Here is a 19,522-nt window from a genome sequence, read left to right as displayed (position 1 = left end):
GGAAAAAAGTCCACTAATAAGAATCCCTAATGGTCTTACTTAATAAGCACAATGTCTTCAACCTTGGCAATGCTGGGGAATTCTGGGAGTTGAAGTCCGCACATCTTAACGTTGCCAAAGTTGAAACACACTGATTTAGCATATCGAATCTATGAATGCCTGCTTTTCCAAAGACAATCTGAGCTTCAGCCGTTGTACCCTTTACCCTCCGACTCCATTCGTCCCAGAGCAGCAGCCAACATCTGCCTGTTCGAGCCCCAGAAAAGATGCGCGCGCCAATCCTCACGTGCCAACCTACCCCTCCCTTCCACCAGTGGCGCTCTCCGATTTCAAAGTCGCCGCGCACGTGCGCTTTGTTTTGGTGACCGCGAGAGACAGAGAGAGAAAAAGAGAGCCGTTGGTAGGGCAGCGCGCCTGCGCGCACGGCCAGGCCGCGCCCCGAAGGGCGGAGCGAAAGGGGCGGGGCTACATGCGCAGGCGTAGAGAGGCACGTTTTCGTGCGGGAGGTTGAAGTCCTCGCCCCCGTCCTCTCCCCCGGGTGCCTGGTTAGAGGGGGAAGGGCTAGAGGTGGAGCCTCCGGCTGGGGCCTGACTGGGACGCGGGCAGGCGCTGTTTCGCGGGCGGCGGCGCTCCCAAAATGTCGCAGACGGCCATGTCCGAGACCTACGGTAGGGAGCGGTCGCTTGGGGTTGGGCTGCGAGGGAGGGAGAGGGGCCGCGGCGGGTCTGCCTCTTTGCTACCGAGAGAGCTGTGGGGAGAAAGCTGGCTCGGAAAAACGGGGCTGGAGCACTACGCCGTCCGTAACAGCGGAAGATCCTTTCCATTGGCTCGCCGGGGATGTGCGGTGCGCAATAAAGCCGCCCTTCTGTTTTCTGACGAGTGTAAGGTGCTTCCTCTCTGTGAAAGGATCACGCCTGGAGACCTGAAAGCCTAGCGCATCTCTTCCCGTGCTCCTCCCCTTTGGGGTAGGATGGGGAAGGGTTTCAGCTCTTCGCTGTTAAGCAAGAAGGGAAAAGGTAGAGGGGTGCTTGTGGAGACCTTGACTGCTTATTTGAAACTGGGTTTTAGAAATAGGCGAGGCTGTGTGCTTCCTTACATTTTGGCCCGTCTGATTTATCACTTCTGCTTATCCCCACATTAGGGTCAGTTGCTTTCAACCTTTTCTGATAACCCATGATCCACCTTCAACCAAGCATGCATTTAGAGATGAAGCTTCACGTTGTATCCATTGTGGTGGCGTTTTGGTTGCAACCCACCTTAGGTTAGAGGTAGGCTGTGACCCAATAGCAGATCTCACCCAGTAGTTGAAATTGCTACTATCACCACTACTTTAAATTAAAATTGTAATGGTATTAGGCAGTGGTTTGGGCTTTGGGAAAAATCAGGTTGTGAGATATATTCTGTATTTCTGAATTTCCAGCTAGTGTAACTAGTTAAAGAGTTCTTTTTGCATATGGCTCCTTAAAAATGCTTAAGCCTGTGTGTATAGAAAATGTAGCAATGTAGTAAGCTCTATATTTGTAAAGGAATTTGGAGCTGACCTTGTGGAAGATGTGAGAAAGCTTTTAAGTGGAGGGGCCGAGAAAGGAGCTGGGCATTAAGGGGACTTGGGGAAGAGTTCACACAGTCCTGAGATAGTAGGAAGTGTGAAAAAGAAACTTAAAATAGTTTAGTAGAAGGTGGGTCAGAGAGAAAATTGGACAGGCTTTCAAGATATTGTTACTCTACCTTACTACAATAAAGAGCATTCCTGGAATCCCTGCCATACTTGTTCCTTGACCTGGCCTACCTCACAGAACTGACAGTATTGTAAAACCTCTACCCAGTGTCAGTTTATCTGTTCAAGGAAACCAAATTATCCCAGCTCACAACTTCTCTTATCATTGAGCAGTATTAGTTTATATTTCACCACTTGCTTTGTGTTATGTTATGTGATAGGATACAATGTCTGACCATTATATAAGACCCAAGTTGTTACATGTTTGTAAAGGAGTAAGTAATTTCTTAGCTCATACAAATGGAAAAATTGTTAAATTGTTAAAAAATAACAGCAGTTTTTAAATGCAGTGTATTATGACATTCTTGCAGCATAATAAGTTTCAAAATGAATGAATACTATGCCTATATAATCAAGAGAATAACAAAACAAGAATAGAGACTGAATATTATTCAACTTTATCAGGATACAAAAGCCTAACTGTCTCTATAAAATAGGTGCCACGTGTTCCAATTTTTCTTCATTCACTTTCTTGAACAAAGCAGTAGTGTAGTTTCATTACTAAGTGCCAGATATCTCAGTCCTCTCAGCAGTGAAAGTAAGTTTCTGGATGTGCTGTTTAGAGAGAATGTTTATTGCATTTTTCTTTTGCTATGTCAAAATTCTTTGTTAGTATTTGTTCTGTTTATGAGGTAGATAGGATTCTGGGAATTAATATCCTTTATTTTTTGTTTGCTTTCTCATCAGTGTGCATAACCCATGTTCTTAAAAAATGCATTGAAATTCTAGAGGATTGCATATTGAGAGAATCCATTGAAGGTGTTTGTGGATGTTATTATAGATTGAAGATTTGGAAGAACAAAACCAGTGTCACATAAGCAGACTTCAGTTCAAGCAAAATGATTTTTACCACTTCTGTTCTTTTTATACAGTGTCCCCTACCCAAATCTAGTTTCAGGTCTCCAGAGCATGTTTTAAGGTTATGTGGGGGCTAAAGTGGAACGGAGGCATTCTGTTGGTAAAAGGGGTTAATTTATTTTGGGAAAGAAACTTTGGGCAGCAACAAAGCACAGCTGATAACCTTAGAGCAAATGGCCATCAAAGAATGATAATCTATTCCATCCAAAGCTAGCAGAAAATTCTGTTTCATGGTTTTAAGTTTTATTATCTACAAATTTTCTAGAAATAGCATATACCATTTGTTTTGTTTCAGTTTTCTGCCCCTCCCCATCTGATTTCTTTCATGAGGCTGCAATCATGGTGTTTACATATACTTTTCTTCAAAAGTATAAAATATGTTTATAATTAGGAAAGATAAAACCATAAAATTTCTAAGTTTAAGAAAATTGATGACAGACTATATATGGTGTAAAATGATCTTGTTTGCTGATTTATGGTATGTGCCTGATTCAAAAACAGCTTTAGGTTTTTAATTAATTTGTGAAATTTAATTTTAATATTAGGCAGTTATATGTTTAATACTTCTTTCTCTATATTCCAAATATTAATATTCCAAATATTATGTAAAAGTTTGGTGGCTGTTTTTACAGACTTCATGTTCCTAAAACATGTTTGTCATGAACACTTGGGTTCTTGGGAATCTTTCAGCATTCAAAATCTTTCTTGTGAATTTTTTCCCAAGTCAACAATATCTTGGAACTCAAAGCTTTTTTGTCATTGAGGAAAAAGATAATAAGCTTTCTAATGAAATGCCTTTTAGATCTTTTTTTTCCCATCTGGGAAAATTTTTTTAGAGTTGAACCATTTAAACAGCTGAAGCAATAAGTTCTGTGAATTGATTGCTTTCTTTGTCAAGGAACCTATCTATTTTGGAAGAAAGTACTTTATTAGTGAATGAAATAATTTCATTAGTGGGAAATAGCTTTTGGTCATGCAGGCCAAATGAAATGCAAGAAAGGCTTCTGGCAAGAGTGACAACAAACATGACAGAAAGAAAGCACACATTCCTTTGCCTGGTGTCTAGTGGTTCCATGGCAGTAAACCCAGGAAGGATCATAAATTATGCTGCCAAAATAATTAATTCATTGGGTGTTTTTAAGATAACAGACTCCCAGAAAATTAAAGTCATGAAAAGGATACAAAACAAGGCACTGAGATTTCAAAATTTAGGGCTGTGATTTTGCCTGCATTAATTTGTCTTTTTTTAAAAAAAAGATAAAATGCTTGATACAAAAATACTTTGTGATATATAATCAGTCTTTCAGGTTAGTCCTCCATCACTATCTGGCAAAGATCAGTGAATCTAGAATTAAGAATTTTTTGAAAAGCAATACACAGATACATTCTACGTTAAATAGCCCTATAACAATCCATTTAAAATTTTCATACATCCTTCATTTTTCCAAGGCCTTCATGGCTGCTCTACCAAATGCTAGTTTGTGGCATCATCAGCATAGAACAGAATTCAAGGAAGCTGGATTGGAAGAAGATGCCTGTGGTTATACAGATAGTCCTCACTTAGTGACCACAATTGGGACTGGCAACTTGGCCGTTAAGCTCCAAATCATGTGACTGCAATTTATGATTTTATTTTCCTCTTCTCCATTCTCTGATTGTCACAAGCCTGTTACAAAGCACACAAATGGCAATTGTGGGACACTGCGACAGTTGTCAATGCGCACTGCTTGTGAAGCACCTGAATAGTGATCACATGACTGCAGGATGCTGCAACAGCCATAAAAGTGAGGATTGGTTGCAAAGTTGTCTTTGTCATAACTTTGAATGGTTGCTGCATGAGGCCCAATTCCAGTCCCAATTACTGTAGTTAATCAAGGACTACCTATATAGCTAAGTTTTTAGATTATATTGATTCTTATCAGAAATTGTACTTCAGGGATTTAAAATAAAAGTGATATATCCTCCAATTGCTTAATTTTGTACTAGAGTGCTGTGATATCTATTGGGTATAAATACTGATTATTTCTGTTACAGTGTCTTTATGAATGAGGTACTGAATTGCAACTAAACAGTTTTTCTGCTCTGCATTCTTGTGATATACTTTCAAGACAGATAAAATATCTGTTATAGAATGGTTCTGTATTTAAAGATACTAATTTGGGTACTCTTTGTTTACAGATTTCTTGTTTAAGTTTTTGGTAATTGGAAATGCTGGAACCGGCAAATCTTGTTTACTTCATCAATTCATTGAGAAGAAATGTAAGTAAAATTGCTTTTTGTTTTTTTGTTTTTGGCAGCAAAATCCTATCCATATTGGAATTTGTAGGTAGTAGCATTTTACTAATCTTCATATGATGACATTCCTTAAAAAGTGTTACTAATTAAGTATGCCAGAAATGTATGAACATGGTTGTAGAAGAGTATGATTTATTCCAGTTAGTTTCTTTTGAATTGTGTGAGGTCATCTAGAACTTGCTCTCATGTCTTCATTATGAGAGAGGATATATGACCTTACAAGTCAAAGCAATTTATGGAGATACATCCAAAGGAATGTAGGACAGTCCATACATTTGATTTGTGTATCATTGTGACTTGCAGTGAAAGCATGATAGAGGTGATTTTAATTATGGATTGGCTAAATTTAGAAATTCTGTAAAAATGTCTTTAAGACAAAAGAATTCAGATATTGAAGCTCCTCACCACCCAAGATAAGGCATAACATATAGTGGGGGACTTTAATCCCTCCAGTATTTGTTGAGAGAGAAACTGCCGAGCATGACCTTTCCAAGAATGTCCTCGCTTGTCTTGCTAACAGCTTTGTCCTTTAAAAGGTAGAGAGAGCCCCAAGAGCATCAGCCATTTTTGACTTGATGCTAAATAATAGGGAAGTCTTAGACAAGAAACAACAAGTGGCAGAAACATTTGAAGAAAGTGGCTGTGTTTTGTTGGAGTTTGTGATGTTAAGAGAAACTAAAACAGTTTGTAGTGAAGAAAGCAGATAGAAGAAAGAAAGACTTGAAGCAAGCAGGTAGATCAGGCAGAGAGAGAGTGACTACCCTTATGGCTAATGACAGATTTGAATTTGGTCTCTTGGACCACATCTTAACGCTACAACACACCAGCTTATTTCTGTGTTCAAAACTTGTTTCACGCTAAGCAAGTTTTCAGAATTCAGTATGATAAAATGGATTATAAGCAGCAGAAATGACTGATAGCACATGTGATAGCTCAGAAAGTAAAACTGATCGGTGTTTTTTTAATGAAATCATTTTTCAATTAATAGCTCAGAAGTTCAAAATACTGTTCTAAATTATATACTCTGTCCAGAATGCTTACAAACCTAATGTCTTATTATTTATGTTTTCTTCTGATTTTTAGCTTTTAATACATTGGCAAAACAAAGATGTTCTATTTTTTAGAGTTCATAGTGGCTTCTGGCTTAAGTTTAATTCAGTTTCCAAGCATCTAATTACTGTATAAATCAACAGATTACCATAGTGACTTTATGAGCATTCCAACCTTTATGTAATACATTATATATTCTGACAATAACACAATGAATTTAAATTTCTATACTTTTTAAAAGTATTTAAGGTTTTCTATTTATTTCTTTTTTCTGGCTTCTAAAGTTCCGTAATGTTTGCATTTCTACACTGAAGACAGTGAGCTGTAACATAACTTGTTTGGGTCTTTAAATTATATGTAATCTAAATATACCATAACTTTAATTCTTCATTAAATGATCAATTTTACTGTTTTGAATGAAATAAATAATGTTTTATAAATGTCCTTATTTATAATCATTTAAATTATGACCCTTGCCCTTTAACTGAAGTTGAGTACTAATTAAAACTTTTTCTGTTATAGTCAAAGATGACTCAAATCACACTATAGGAGTGGAGTTTGGTTCAAAGATAATAAATGTTGGAGGCAAATATGTAAAACTACAGATATGGGATACAGCTGGACAAGAACGATTCAGGTATAATTTCATGTTAATAAAGTAAGAAAAAACAATTCCAAGATATAGGTATTTTCAGTATTTCTGTTAAAGTGAAGGCTACTTTCCTTCTTGTGACCTTATAACATTTTTATAGTCAACCAAGTATAGTTGTGCTGATAAAACAGTAACAAGAATAGGCTTTATGTCACCTCAGCAGTGACTGTATAACACTAGAAGATGCCGTAACTTATCAAGTGGGGATCCTAATTGTGTTGCAATTATCTGAAAAATTCTGATAATTTCGGTCTGGCTAAAAAGAAACACATTTGGAAAGTTAGTATTTGGAAAGAAAGTATTGAAAATTTCAATACTCTCATTGAAATGGTGGAATACGTAGATGTTTAACACTAGTTTTGTCCTGCAAGTGCAAACCTAAGCAAGCACTGTAGTTTGTGCTTGCAATTTTAGCACTTCATAGAACTCAAATTACTGTCATTTTAAGTACTATGATTTTTTTTCTTTATATAGGTCTGTAACACGAAGCTATTACAGAGGTGCTGCAGGTGCTTTACTTGTTTATGACATCACCAGGTAAAAGAAAAATATTAGAGAAATCTTAGGTACAGATAAAATCTGGGTAATCCTTTCATATGCTTTGGGGGGATATGGCATTTTCTTACAGCTAATAAGTATTCTACACATAAACCAAGTTATCAAGGGAACAGCCACTGCCTCTATACCTTCTTTCTAAGTTAATTTCACAAATGCTTTTGACAATTAGCGATACAGGTCCTGGTCTATAATAGGGAAGTCTGTTTAAAACTTCCTATGTATCTGACTGCCTGCATGCATCTGTCTGGATGTGTTAGTCAAATAGATAAAAACTTGCACGGATTATGTTTTGTCTATTTCTGAGAATGTTTCTTTGATGTGACTCTTCACCAGAAACCTCCTCAGCTCTTTGATCCTAGTTTTACTACAAATGCATCTCAGAATGTTGACGTCCTCCTGGGAATTGAATACAAAATATACATCTTGGAATCATAGCTGAAAGCATTGGATCAACATTCAGTTACTTGCTTTCTGATCTAAGCTCTTCTGGCTATCTTGCTGTTGTCATAGTTTCAGCTCCCATAGTGCATTAATCTAGGTCTTGATGTAAGAGTAACACTGAATATTTTTGTGACATCTGCAAACGGCAGTCTACTCTTAGCTGTACCTGGAAATACTTGACAGCTTTGTATCTTGTTATTGTGTAATAGCTTCTTTGCAGACTTCTACCAGATACGTATGCAAGTACAGCAAAATATTTCTATAAGGGTGTTGTGGGTTGTAAATATTAATACAAAACAATTTCTCATTTGATTTAGTCGAGAAACCTACAATGCACTTACCAACTGGCTGACAGATGCAAGGATGTTAGCAAGTCAGAATATTGTAATAATATTATGTGGGAACAAAAAGGATCTTGATGGAGATAGGGAAGTCACTTTCCTAGAAGCATCCAGGTTTGCTCAAGAAAATGGTAAGTAGTTTTCATGATGTCTAATGTCTTCTTGATAAAGGACTGTAGTGAAAATTTCCCCCCGCAAAAATGCTCAGAATGAAATGGAGGCTTTAGGGAAGAAATTTTATAAGCCTTCCTTGTTTACTTTTTCCACACGTTGTCTGTTTTCAGGTGCTGTTTTGCAGTCTGCTTGAATGTGTCTTTTGTGTTTAAAACAACACAACCAGTCTAAGTGATCATATAGGAATATGTTGTCATGTAACTAATTAGATTTGGTTACATGATGACATTGTAAGAATAGACACCTTTGTCCTGTTGTTGGACTCCCTTAATGATCAAAGTCAGGGAGGGTAAAGGAGAAGGTAAAAGAAAGATCTTAATGAACATCCCTGAATTTTGGCTTATGCCTGGGTACATATACTGTACTAACTGATTAGTCATATGCTTGTTATATTGTTATATGCTGGTTACTCTATAATTGGACTCTTGATTCAAAGCTATAGCTGAAAGCCTCCAGGGTTAAGAATAGGAAATTAAATCTAGTTAGCAGCAGGGTTCTGCAGAGAGAACTGCGCTACTTAAAAACATTTGTATTCTTTGTGCTGTTGCTCCCCAACTCTTTACAGTGGAAACTTGGAATCAAAGCTGTTCCTGCTGTGCTCCAGCTGGTGTGCAGCAAATTCAGCTCTATTTTGACTATGTCATGCCTTCCCAGATAGAGAAATGAGCCATATCAAACCAAAGCCACACTTGAAAGGATTTTAGCTGCTTTATGCAATTCCTTCCTCAGTGAGGAAGAAGCAAGCATATCATAGCATAATCTGACCTTGTCTTTTCATAGCAATATTAATTTGTGTACTTTTTGAATGTTTTTAAAATTGTTTTTATGGTCTGTTTGTATGCCGAGAGTCACGTCACGTGAGATGGGTGGCCATATAAATATGATAAATAAGTAGCAAAGCAGAGCTGCATCTGAATGTTCTTCAGATATAATGCAAGCAAATGCAGCTATTGGCAATGTTGGATATATTTTCTCTGGGGAGAAAGTTGTGCTTGCAAGCAGTCCAATCTGAGAATGTGTAAATATGGTTCTTGGTCCCCTTGGCAGTGTTCCACTTGAAGATATTTCATGTAGGTTAGGATATTGGAATATCCAGTACATGTGAATCTTTCTGTTAGTGATAAGGAGAAGGTTTTGGATGGAGCTTTAGGGAAGGGTTCTTGCTCAAGGACTAACAGTTAGATTTTCCCTATCTGTGTTCTAGGATCCTCTTAGTTGGAGAAATGGAAGTTATTTTCCTGGTTAGAATTTTCTCCTAAATCTATTTTGTTTTCTCCAATGTAGGCTGCAGTATAGTATGTTCTTCTCTGGGAATCAGTCCTGTTGAATTCAGTGGGATTTACTGCTAAGTGGACATAGATAGAATTGTCTTAGAGATCTACAATAAGAGGAATTGGTAAAAATTGGTCAGGGAAACCTTGTATTGGGAGAATGTGATAATGCATATGGATATATTGCATTTAAAGCTGAAAGACCATTATTGAGTCATTTTGAACAATGATCAAATAAATTTTATCTATTTTTTACTGTTACAGAGCTGATGTTTTTGGAAACAAGTGCATTGACAGGGGAGAATGTTGAAGAAGCCTTTGTACAATGTGCAAGAAAGATACTTAATAAGATTGAGTCAGGTAATCATAATCCAAGTTTCAATTATTATTAAAATATTTTACCTAGGATTAAACAACTTAATGTTTCTGAAATGATAAAATGCCCCTGGATTAAGTGTGCTTTTCCTTTGTTGTAAAATTCTACCTGACCATAACCTGTGTCTTGTCAAAGATGTTAAGGATGATAAGTTTATCCAAACAATAAATTTAATACCTAACTGATCAAATTTAATGCTTTCTGTCAAAGCTATGCCGTCAGTTTTAGTTATTTTCCAGTGCAGAAAGTAAAGAGATTCATTATGAGACATTGTATATAAGGATTTGTCATAAGAAAGAAAAATCCTTTAGTCAGTATAAATCTTTTAACAGGTGACAGATGTGATGTATTTTTAATATATTGCTTGGAGGTTTTCTTTGTAACATCTGAAAACATTTAAAACACTATTTCTGAACTAACTGTTCTATGAAACATTAAGATGTGGTGCTAATGCAAGCAGTCTCAGATTCTGATCTCCAGCTTCTACCAACATGTGCTACCTGTTTTTATAAATCTCTCAACTAAGAGGAAGGAAATCCCTTTTGTTTTGTCTGACAGATCAGACCAGGGAATATTATTAAATAGTGGTTCACCAAAAAATGTCCTATGTCATTAACATAAACTACAATTATAGAGAAAAATGTGTGTGTTTTTATTTTAAAAGTAAAGTGCAAGATTTGTGTGTCTTTGCTTTATATAATATTATGGGGAAGTTCCTTAAGTGTGATGGATATCTTCTTATAATTTAAGTTAAATTCAAAATGTTTTTTAATCTTATATATGGTTTCTGTTTTATATAAGAAAAAGAAAATGTATTTTGTTTTATCAGGTGAACTGGATCCTGAAAGGATGGGCTCAGGAATTCAGTATGGAGATGCTGCTTTGAGACAGTTAAGATCTCCACGGAGAGCACAGGCTCAGAGTGTTCAAGAATGTGGCTGTTAAAAGCAAGCAACAAAGAAACTTCTTGTTTTATGGGGGGGAAAAGGTGTGTATTAACAAGTTAGTATCACTTTTGCTTCAGTTTAGTACAGTAAAAAATAGCTTTTCAAAGATTTTTAGCATAGATTATAGGCTATCTTAAAGCATTCACATACATTTGCTTGCAATGCAAGAATTAATTTCAGTGGCCACTTACTATTTCAGTTGAAACTGGTTCATAAGTTCTTCTAGAAATCTTAGGAAGAGCCATTCTTTCTGACAGTTTTGCAGTTAATACTTTCTTAGCAATTTCATATATCTGTGCATAACTGACTAAAAAGAGAAGAATCATCCTTACCTAAAAAGAGTTGAGACTGAAGTTTTCAAGCCTTTTACTTAGTATTTCTGTAGGCCCCAGAGTTGAGAACAGTCAGTTCCAAAGGAACTTGCTTTAAGGTTACCATTTTAATCTGGTTGATGTTTCAAGTTTGTCTTCTGTCTCTTATCTAACCTTCCATTCAGTTAGTATGTATCACTTTTGAACTTAATAACTGAAATAATAATGGAATAACCAAGTAGTAACTAGTCCAAAAGCTCTCTGTTAAAAACATCAATAAGTGAGATAATAAGTGACTCATTAATATAAAAATTCTGTAACTTTATTCCCTATTCTGTCTGGACATTTTGAATATAGCCTTGCTATGAATATAGAATGCTGGTAAGAGTGCTTTATATTTGTGTTAAAAATGACTTCAGCATTGCAGTTACAATCTGCATTAAACTATAATCTCTAAAATTCTTAACTGAGAAACTTCATTTTATAAAAAGTTTGTTTTTTATTATTTATTTATCATATTTATATAACTGCCCATCTCACACAAAGTCCCCACTTTATTTTATAAAATAGTATAACATAAATAACTACATAAAACATACAAGAATATAATACAATGTAAAATAGATAACAAAACGTACTACAATTTAAAAACAGTGGTTAACCAACATAAAAAAAACTTGAAGATTCAGTAACATCTCAATACATGTTCTTTTCCACAAGAAAGAGTGTACCCTTTGTCGCTTGAAGTATCCATTACATTTCTGTGTCACCTTTTCCCTATCATGCTATCTTCCTGAAAGCCTATTTTGATGGATTGGGTATTAGGTGAAGAAATAATAACTAGTCCAAAATCATTCAGTGAACTTCATTATTTTCTGAATTTTTCTCTATTGATTAATGAGCTACACAGCTGATATAATTCCTGATATATTTTTCAATAATGCTAAAGGATTATCACCTTGAACTAAAATGTGCTGTTCTTGAAATAATTATTATTCCTAGAATATTTATGTAATCACCTACAATGATTTTAGGTACACCTACACATAGTATATACATACAAACACTTGACAGTGACTCACATGGAAACATGGAGAATGGCGTAAGTGTCAAAACATAGCACAGCCCGCCTCCATTTTTCTAATTTTAAAGACAAGTCTTTCAAAACTTCCCTTTTTGCAACAATAAGAGAGGGTCACATTTTTTAATATATTTCAACTTTTGGAGGTGATGTGATGAGAAGAGGCAAGGCTCACATTTTTTGGCTTTTGAGGTATAAATATTTGGTGGTTTGGAGTTTTTGTTTGTTTTTAAATGAAACGTAGGTGCTTTAAGGCTAGTATGAGAGCCAGTTTGGTCCTGTGGTTATGATGTTGGATTAGGAGCAGGGAAACCTGAGTCTTGCCTTAAGCATGAAAGACAGCTGAATGATTTTGGGCCAGTCGCTCCCTCTTAACCCTAGGAAGAAAGCAATGGCAGACCACTTCTGAAAATACTGCCTTAAAAACTACAGGTAGTCCTTGCTTAATGTCCATTCATTCAGTGACCATTCGAAGTTATGACAGTGCTGAAAAAATGGACTTGTGACCAGTCCTTGAAAATTACTGTTGCAGTGCTCCTGTGGTCATATGATGAAAATTTGAGCCAGCCTGCATTTATGACCACCATCCCCGCTATCCCCCCAGCTGACCATTATCTTTGCCAGACTCCCCTCTTCTGGGCTCACCATCCCAGCCACATGCAGGGAGGTGCTGCGCCTTGGGGGTTTCTTCCCGTGGCTCTGGTGCTTCTTGCAGCCTCGTGTACCTTCCCCCACCTGGCAGCAGCCACCCCCAACCCTGCCATGCCTTGACAGCCACCCACACAGCCAATCACACCTTCCCCAGACCTTCTGTGCTTGCACCTCACCGGCCCCCTGTGCACACCTCCCCTAGCTCTGCTACACTCACGTCTCACCGGCCATCCACGCACCCTCCCCCAGCTCTTCTGCACTCACGCCTTGACAGTCACTTGTGTGCTCTCCCCCACCTGGCAGCAACCACTTCCCTGCCTGCCGGCCTGCTTGCAAGCTGCCTGGGATTTGCATCTTCCTACCGGCTTCCCCACTGACTTTGGTTTTTGGAAGCTGTCAGGAAGTTGCGAGATCTTCTCTTAATGATGGCAATGGGGACTGCAGAGATTGCTGTCACAAAGCGATGCGGTCACATGATGTCACACTTTCTGACCGCATCTCTTAGTGATGGAAACTCCAGTCCCATTTACCATCGTTAACCGAGGATTACCTACTTGGATTTGTCCATGTAATTACCAAAAGGCAAAGGCAAAAAAAAAAAACCCTCCCTAAAATGCAATTTACTGCTTAATTTTAGTAGTGTAATCTAGGGGATCTGTGGGTGTTGCAAAAATGTGGCTTGAACAATCACATGAGGCTCCAGATTGCCCACTCTACTTAGGTGATAAAGATATCTGCAAATGTATACATTAGTTATCTTAACCTTGATTACCCTTGCCAGCCTTTCCCTTTTCCGAAGTATATCTCTAAATTTAAATCTTTTAACACTGAAATACTATTTATTTTTCAGCTCTCCTTTCAGATGTTTAATGAAAAACTGCCATTGCTGCAAGGCTCTGCATTTTTAGAACTCCTTTTTGATTCAGCAAAACAGAACATATGGTATTTTTTAAAAAAAAAGTACAGTGGAATGGCAGAATGAGACTGCAAAAAAGAACATTTGGTAATACAATGGACAATACTGAGATTTAAAATACCTGTACGTAAATATTTTCTGTTACATATTTGTGTTTCTTATTGTTACTTAAAAACACTGGTGTATCACATGTATATACAATGTTGTCATTAAATTTCCAAAGCATGATATACTGACATGATATTGCACTAACACTGTTTTTTTTTAATTAACTAAAATTTTAACTCTGGTAGGCATTATCATGTTTCAGGGTTTGTTTGTTTTTTTTTACAAAAGCTTCTATTTATGAGTTGACATTGAAAGCTACTGGCATTGACTGTCAGTGTTTTATTTGCCACTTTCTACAGGGGCTTACCTGAACTATTTTTTGAAAATTGTTAGGTCATATGTTTACTAATCTGCATACTGAAAAAAAAAATTTTTTTTACTGACGCATAGTTGTTCTTGTTTCTTGAAATTCTTAAATGCGTTACCAGTTTGTCAAATGTAAGCTATAAATACAGTTGTGAACTCAGAGCTTGCTGCTGTCTGAACTTGACTGGGGAAATTATTTTTTTCTACATTTTAGACTGTAACTAAGAATTGTAGTTTCAAGTAAAAAGATAATGCCTACTTGTTTGCCACTCCAGAGAAGTGTTTGAAGTTGTCAATCACCATTATCTGATTTAAAAAAAAGTAATTTCTATCTGTAAGTCTGTTCAGGTTATCCTCAGTTAAAAAATAATTTTTAACGAAAGGTAGGATAGTTACACCTGAGAGAGAATTGCTTCAATACTTACGCCTCTTACAAACTGTAGGTTTGTGGAAGTTTAATCTAGAAATGCAACATGGACTAGACAAAGTTATACTTTTATGTAGTAAATCTGCACAAAGCTCCATCTTCTCATGCAAATCTTTCTGTGCCACTGTGAAAGAAAAACATTTTGCTTTCATAGTAGAGAAATGGACACTTCTTAGAATCACCTTGGAATATGAAATTTTGACTTTGCTGAAGGGGCTGTAAAATAGTCTCTTTGACTATTCCTGGCATATCTGAAAAGCAACATTTCTGATTTTGGAAACTGAAACAGCATATGAGGTTTCTGGGTAATTGAAGGTTTTGGTATGGCTGAGTGAGGAAGAAAGTTCTTTTGATTCTGTATCATCAACTAAAAAAGCAGCTTTTCAGCTGCCTCATACCTGAATGAGTGTAATTGTTAATATTGATGTTAACTAAAAATCTTACTGCCTTAGAGCCAAAATAGATGAATCCACATGGGCGTTATTGTATGTATATTTGAAATGCAGCCACAATGAGGTGGTGAGTGTGACTAATGCTGTGGGTCATTTTCAATGGTCACTGGTTAGCAACAAGGAAAGACCTAAGCACTTTCCCCTTATCAGCTGTTTTGTTTGAAATTTATTTAATAGAAATATTGGTATGTTGCTTTCCCATCCTAATATCATCCAGGGCATTTTTATAACAAAAAACAATTTGAAAAAAACTCTTAGTGAAAGTCCTAAAAACTCCATACCATTGCCTATAAAATATTTCAAGAGGTGCAGAGTCCAACAGCCAGATGTTAAGACTAAAGTTGATATTAAATACTTCAATAATCATTACTGTTATCATTACAAAACAGCACAGGAAAATTAAACTGAGTACCAAAAAAAAAAAAAAGGCATAATTAGGCTGATTTTGCCTGGTACCTGAATTAAAACGAAGCTAGCATTAAATTGATCACTTTTATGAATGAGTTCCATAACCAGTATGCATCCACAGCATAAATCACCAAGTAACCTGCAGTTTATAATTAATGGGAGCATCCAGATGAAATGTTCTAATATACATTTTAGAGAGATTTCTACCTGTCCATCAAATTTATAGTCCCTTCGTGGTTGCATTTCAGTAAAACATGGCTTACGAGAGCTCATGACTTTTTAATGGGCATCTGGGTGAATTTGGTTTGGGTCTTTCTTTGTGGTCAAGGTGAATTGATTATACAGGTTACAAACAAATTAGTCATTAGAGTATAAAATGGCTATTATAATGCTTTGAGATAAATGGGAATCTTCCTTTGTAGCAATTTGTTTTTCAAAAAGTTAATGTGAACAAGAATAACGTGTACTGATGTAAGCAAAATGATTCACATCACAAGAGTATGTTCCTCTGGAACACAATCTGAATTCTGGTACTTACAATTTAAAGAAATGAAAGCAAAATTTACTAGCATGCAGTATCTGTATTGATGTGTATTTAGTTCATCGCATGAGTTTATACAGCATGGATGTTTAAATGGCTTTTAAGAAGCACTTTTTGTCTCCTCTTTTTATTGTGGATTTGCTAATGCTATAGTTCCTAATGTAAATGAAGAATCCAAAGAAGCTAGGCAGATCTCCTGATCAATCTGTTATGTATCATTGGAAGTCCTCTCTTTCCCTCTTCAGAACTATCGTAAAGCAACATTGTGTCTTTAAATTTCAGGGAAGAGCAGAGCCAGATCTTTGCCATTCTGTAGTTGTTATGGGCATTCTTGTAGTCTTCCTACGCACTGCTCTTACTTTTTTTCCTGCATATTCATGTGCAGTAATATCTGCTTTAAAACATTACGTGGAATAAGTACAATAATGTGTTCTTTCAGTCTTAACACAGGGTACCTAGGAAATGAAACTGTTGCAAAGAGTGGGAGAAGACAGTGAAAATAGGACAAAAAAGGGTTGAGGGTTCCTGTCATTATTATGCAGAAATGAATGTCCTTTTCTGTTGCTAGCAGTGTTTGTAATGGAGAACTTGAAGCATCATGGCTTATGCTTATGTAGGGATACTGTGGGTAAGTGTTCCCTTCTTTCCTTTTCTCCTCCCTCCCCCACTTGTGAGTGCAAAAGCAGTTGTGATGAGCTCTAATTCTTTTTTTCCTCAGTTAATTTAATAAATGGCATTTCACAAACTCTAACTTCGCTCGCTTAGATAAGAACTTTAGTTCGTTTGGGGCTAAAGTTAGCTTGGTACCAATAGATGGATATTGTGGCTGCAGTTCTGAAAGCATTGTTTCTTTCAGTATTGTATGCTGCAGGCCTGCTTATATTGAGATCAGCTATATATCTGCAAGTTAATCTAAATGCAGAGTTGAGAGGAAGCTCTAGGGGAAGACAAGAAAAGATCCATTCTTTTTCATGCCCACAAATTCTCCCTAAATCCTTCTTATTCTCCCCTCCATAACAAGAAGTTTTTTTCTGTTTTAGACAGAGGAAGAAACCATCTGGATAAGGATTAAAACTTCCATGCTACCAGCTTTCCATTGCATATGCTTTTCTTCCTTTACAAATTTTATTTATTACTTTAGTTATTAAAAACATTTATATAGCCACCCATCATGAGCCACTCTGGGCGACTCACAGCCCAAAAATAAACCAGTATCTGTCTACAATAAAATAAAAACGTTAAAGACCTGGCACCACAGCTAAACTTTCTCATGCAGTCCATAAGAAGTTCATCCCACTAATCTCACCCTATCCCAGCACTTGGGGGGAAAGCCAAGTCTGAAGTGCTTTTTGAGAGGTTAAAAGGATGGGGGCCTGCCAGACCTCAGGGGAAATGGTGTTCCATAGGGCAGGGGCTGTTATGGAAAAGGCACACTTCCTAGATCCCAAAAGATGGCAACATTTAAGGGAAGGGTCCAGGAGCATGCCTACCCTATCCATTCTGATAGGATGGGCAGATGTTCTTAGGGAGAGGTGGTCCCACAAATACCTGGTCCCGTGCCATATAGGGCTTTAAAGGTAATAACCAGCACTTTGAATTGCACCCAGAAGGAAACTGAGAGCCAGCCAATAAAGTACGCCATGGAAAATCCTGTGCTTCCCTTGTAATATGTAATTCCCCATTCAAGAGTTTAAAAATGGCAGTTGAATTCAGCACTGAGTTTCACATATTGGAATACTGTAGGTTTTTAATGCAATTCAAGGGTGCTGAATTGCTGTCTCTTTTAGTTTAATTCCAGAAATAGGAACTCCAGGAGTTTCAGCATTGTTATATTTGAGCTCAAGACAGGATGTACTTGGCATTTGTGTCTAAAAATAAAAGTGCATTTACATAGTATTAGTATACATAAAAAATGCATGGTTCCTGAATTGTAAAGATTTTACAGTGCTGCTTAATGTCATTAGAGAATGTTATTCAACAAAGGAATACAACGTTTTGTTTAAATCTATTAATGCAGGCTTCTTTTGGGGGAGGGTATGGATGAAGAATTCTGTTTCCAGCTAATCAGGCTTTTCATGCAAATCACCGTAGTCAAATAAGTAACGTCTCCATTGTGCAACCCATGCGTTTACTTCCTGTAATTGAACACCCAGTTCAATTTTCCTAAATTTAATTCATGTGAAGAGTACTTTCTCAATATGTAAAAAATGACATGCTTTACTATATTTATTGAACAGCCCCATATAGCAAATGCAGATTTCAAACCATGACTTAAGTCAAAGGGCTTTGGCAAAACCTGACTACGAAGACAAGTGCAATACTGTAGACCATGACTGTGTGTCATTTGCTATAATTACAGTAGAATGGATCTGTTTTACCAAAGGTTTGTCCTTACTCATGTGACTTCTAGATACCGATATTTCATCTTTCTTTTTGTTAATTCAGAATACAATCTTAGAGGGGTTTTTTCCCCCTTAGTACAAGAGTCACTTCAGTTCCCTTGGGGAATGCAAGAAAAAGATCAAGTGTTCTTTGGCACCATAGCATGTTCCTGAAAACTGAAGAGGGCAGTTTCTTTAAAAACTTTCATATGACTTACTGTATGTCTTGTAATTGGTCAACCCAGCCACATGAAATGTGAATTGATGAATAAATACAGTTTTAAAGGACTTTTTTTCTGTCATGTAGGAAGAGAAACAATGCTAAATAATAAATAGTACATTCCTGTTTTATTTTAGAAGACAAAAAAGGTAACATGAGAAGAAATGGTACAAATACTGAATTCTAACCAATATAATTTTCTCTTGGAAAGTATTAGCAATTTTGATAAACTGCATATTGTCTATTAAGTATAAACTTTCTGAATATTAGATTACTATTGAATTCAGCATATAGTGAAAACTCAATACAATGGACTTTGCATGCAGTGGACCCCTTTCCTTGGCAATTTGTGTAATGTCATCATGCAGATGATGCAATATGCATCATTTGCATGTTATGCAAATGTCATTTGCATTATGACAATTGATACAAAATAACATATATTGCAATAATATGCTTTGTGGGACAAGCAAAATCATCTGCTAACATCTTGAATCATGCATGCAGCCTATTGTCATTTGAATGTGGATCACTGTTCCTAGTCTGGAAATAAACATGGAACCATTTGATGAAGGTTTATTTGGTCTAATTTACCCCTTAATAGTAGAATAACTTTTCTAATAAAATTGTGAAGAGCCTACTACTAAAAAGTGGGTGAAGAAAGAGAGGTGTCTGATCTCTAAAATTTCTGAAGTCTTGCACATTTTTTCTCAGCTGTGTAGTCTAATAGTTGACTTCATATATGTAATTTAAATGCAGTCATGTGATTTTATTAAGAGACTGTCAGAATTAATTTTTCAAGTCAGTTTTATTCACATATTCAAAGTCATGGCAAATACAGTTAAATTTAAAGAACACAAAAATATTAGAAAAACATACCATTTAGAAACATATTCTAAGTCACATATTGCTTCAAGCTTAATTTTTTCAGGCTTTAAAGTGATTTCAGTGCTCCTAATTGAGAAAACTTTTACCTCTGA

At 36.5% G+C, this 19,522-nt stretch overlaps 1 protein-coding gene across 2 annotated transcripts; it reads left to right on the top strand.

Annotated features, from left to right (window-relative positions):
• The first annotated feature begins 483 nt into the window (after nt 1–483).
• RAB4A (RAB4A, member RAS oncogene family) lies at nt 484–15,419 on the top strand. Of its 2 annotated transcripts, none has more exons than XM_007424825.3 (8): nt 484–668; nt 4,814–4,894; nt 6,503–6,617; nt 7,107–7,169; nt 7,949–8,103; nt 9,682–9,777; nt 10,623–10,781; nt 13,634–15,419. In XM_007424825.3, exons 1-7 carry the CDS (start codon nt 638–640, stop codon nt 10,736–10,738), a joined length of 657 nt encoding a protein of 218 aa, XP_007424887.1. In that variant the 5' UTR covers nt 484–637; the 3' UTR covers nt 10,739–10,781; nt 13,634–15,419. The 2 variants fall into 2 exon arrangements, with proteins under 2 accessions (XP_007424887.1, XP_025020296.1); XM_025164528.2 differs by lacking the exon at nt 484–668 and adding an exon at nt 905–1,016.
• Nucleotides 15,420–19,522: the final 4,103 nt, after the last annotated feature.

Source organism: Python bivittatus, unplaced genomic scaffold (assembly GCF_059951505.1).
Source record: "Python bivittatus isolate LINGU-HERP-01145 unplaced genomic scaffold, Pbiv_v1 ctg000020_np1212, whole genome shotgun sequence".
NCBI lineage: Eukaryota > Metazoa > Chordata > Lepidosauria > Squamata > Pythonidae > Python > Python bivittatus.
Note: the sequence above shows the minus strand (reverse complement) of the source record. Positions and strands in the feature narration are given on the sequence as shown.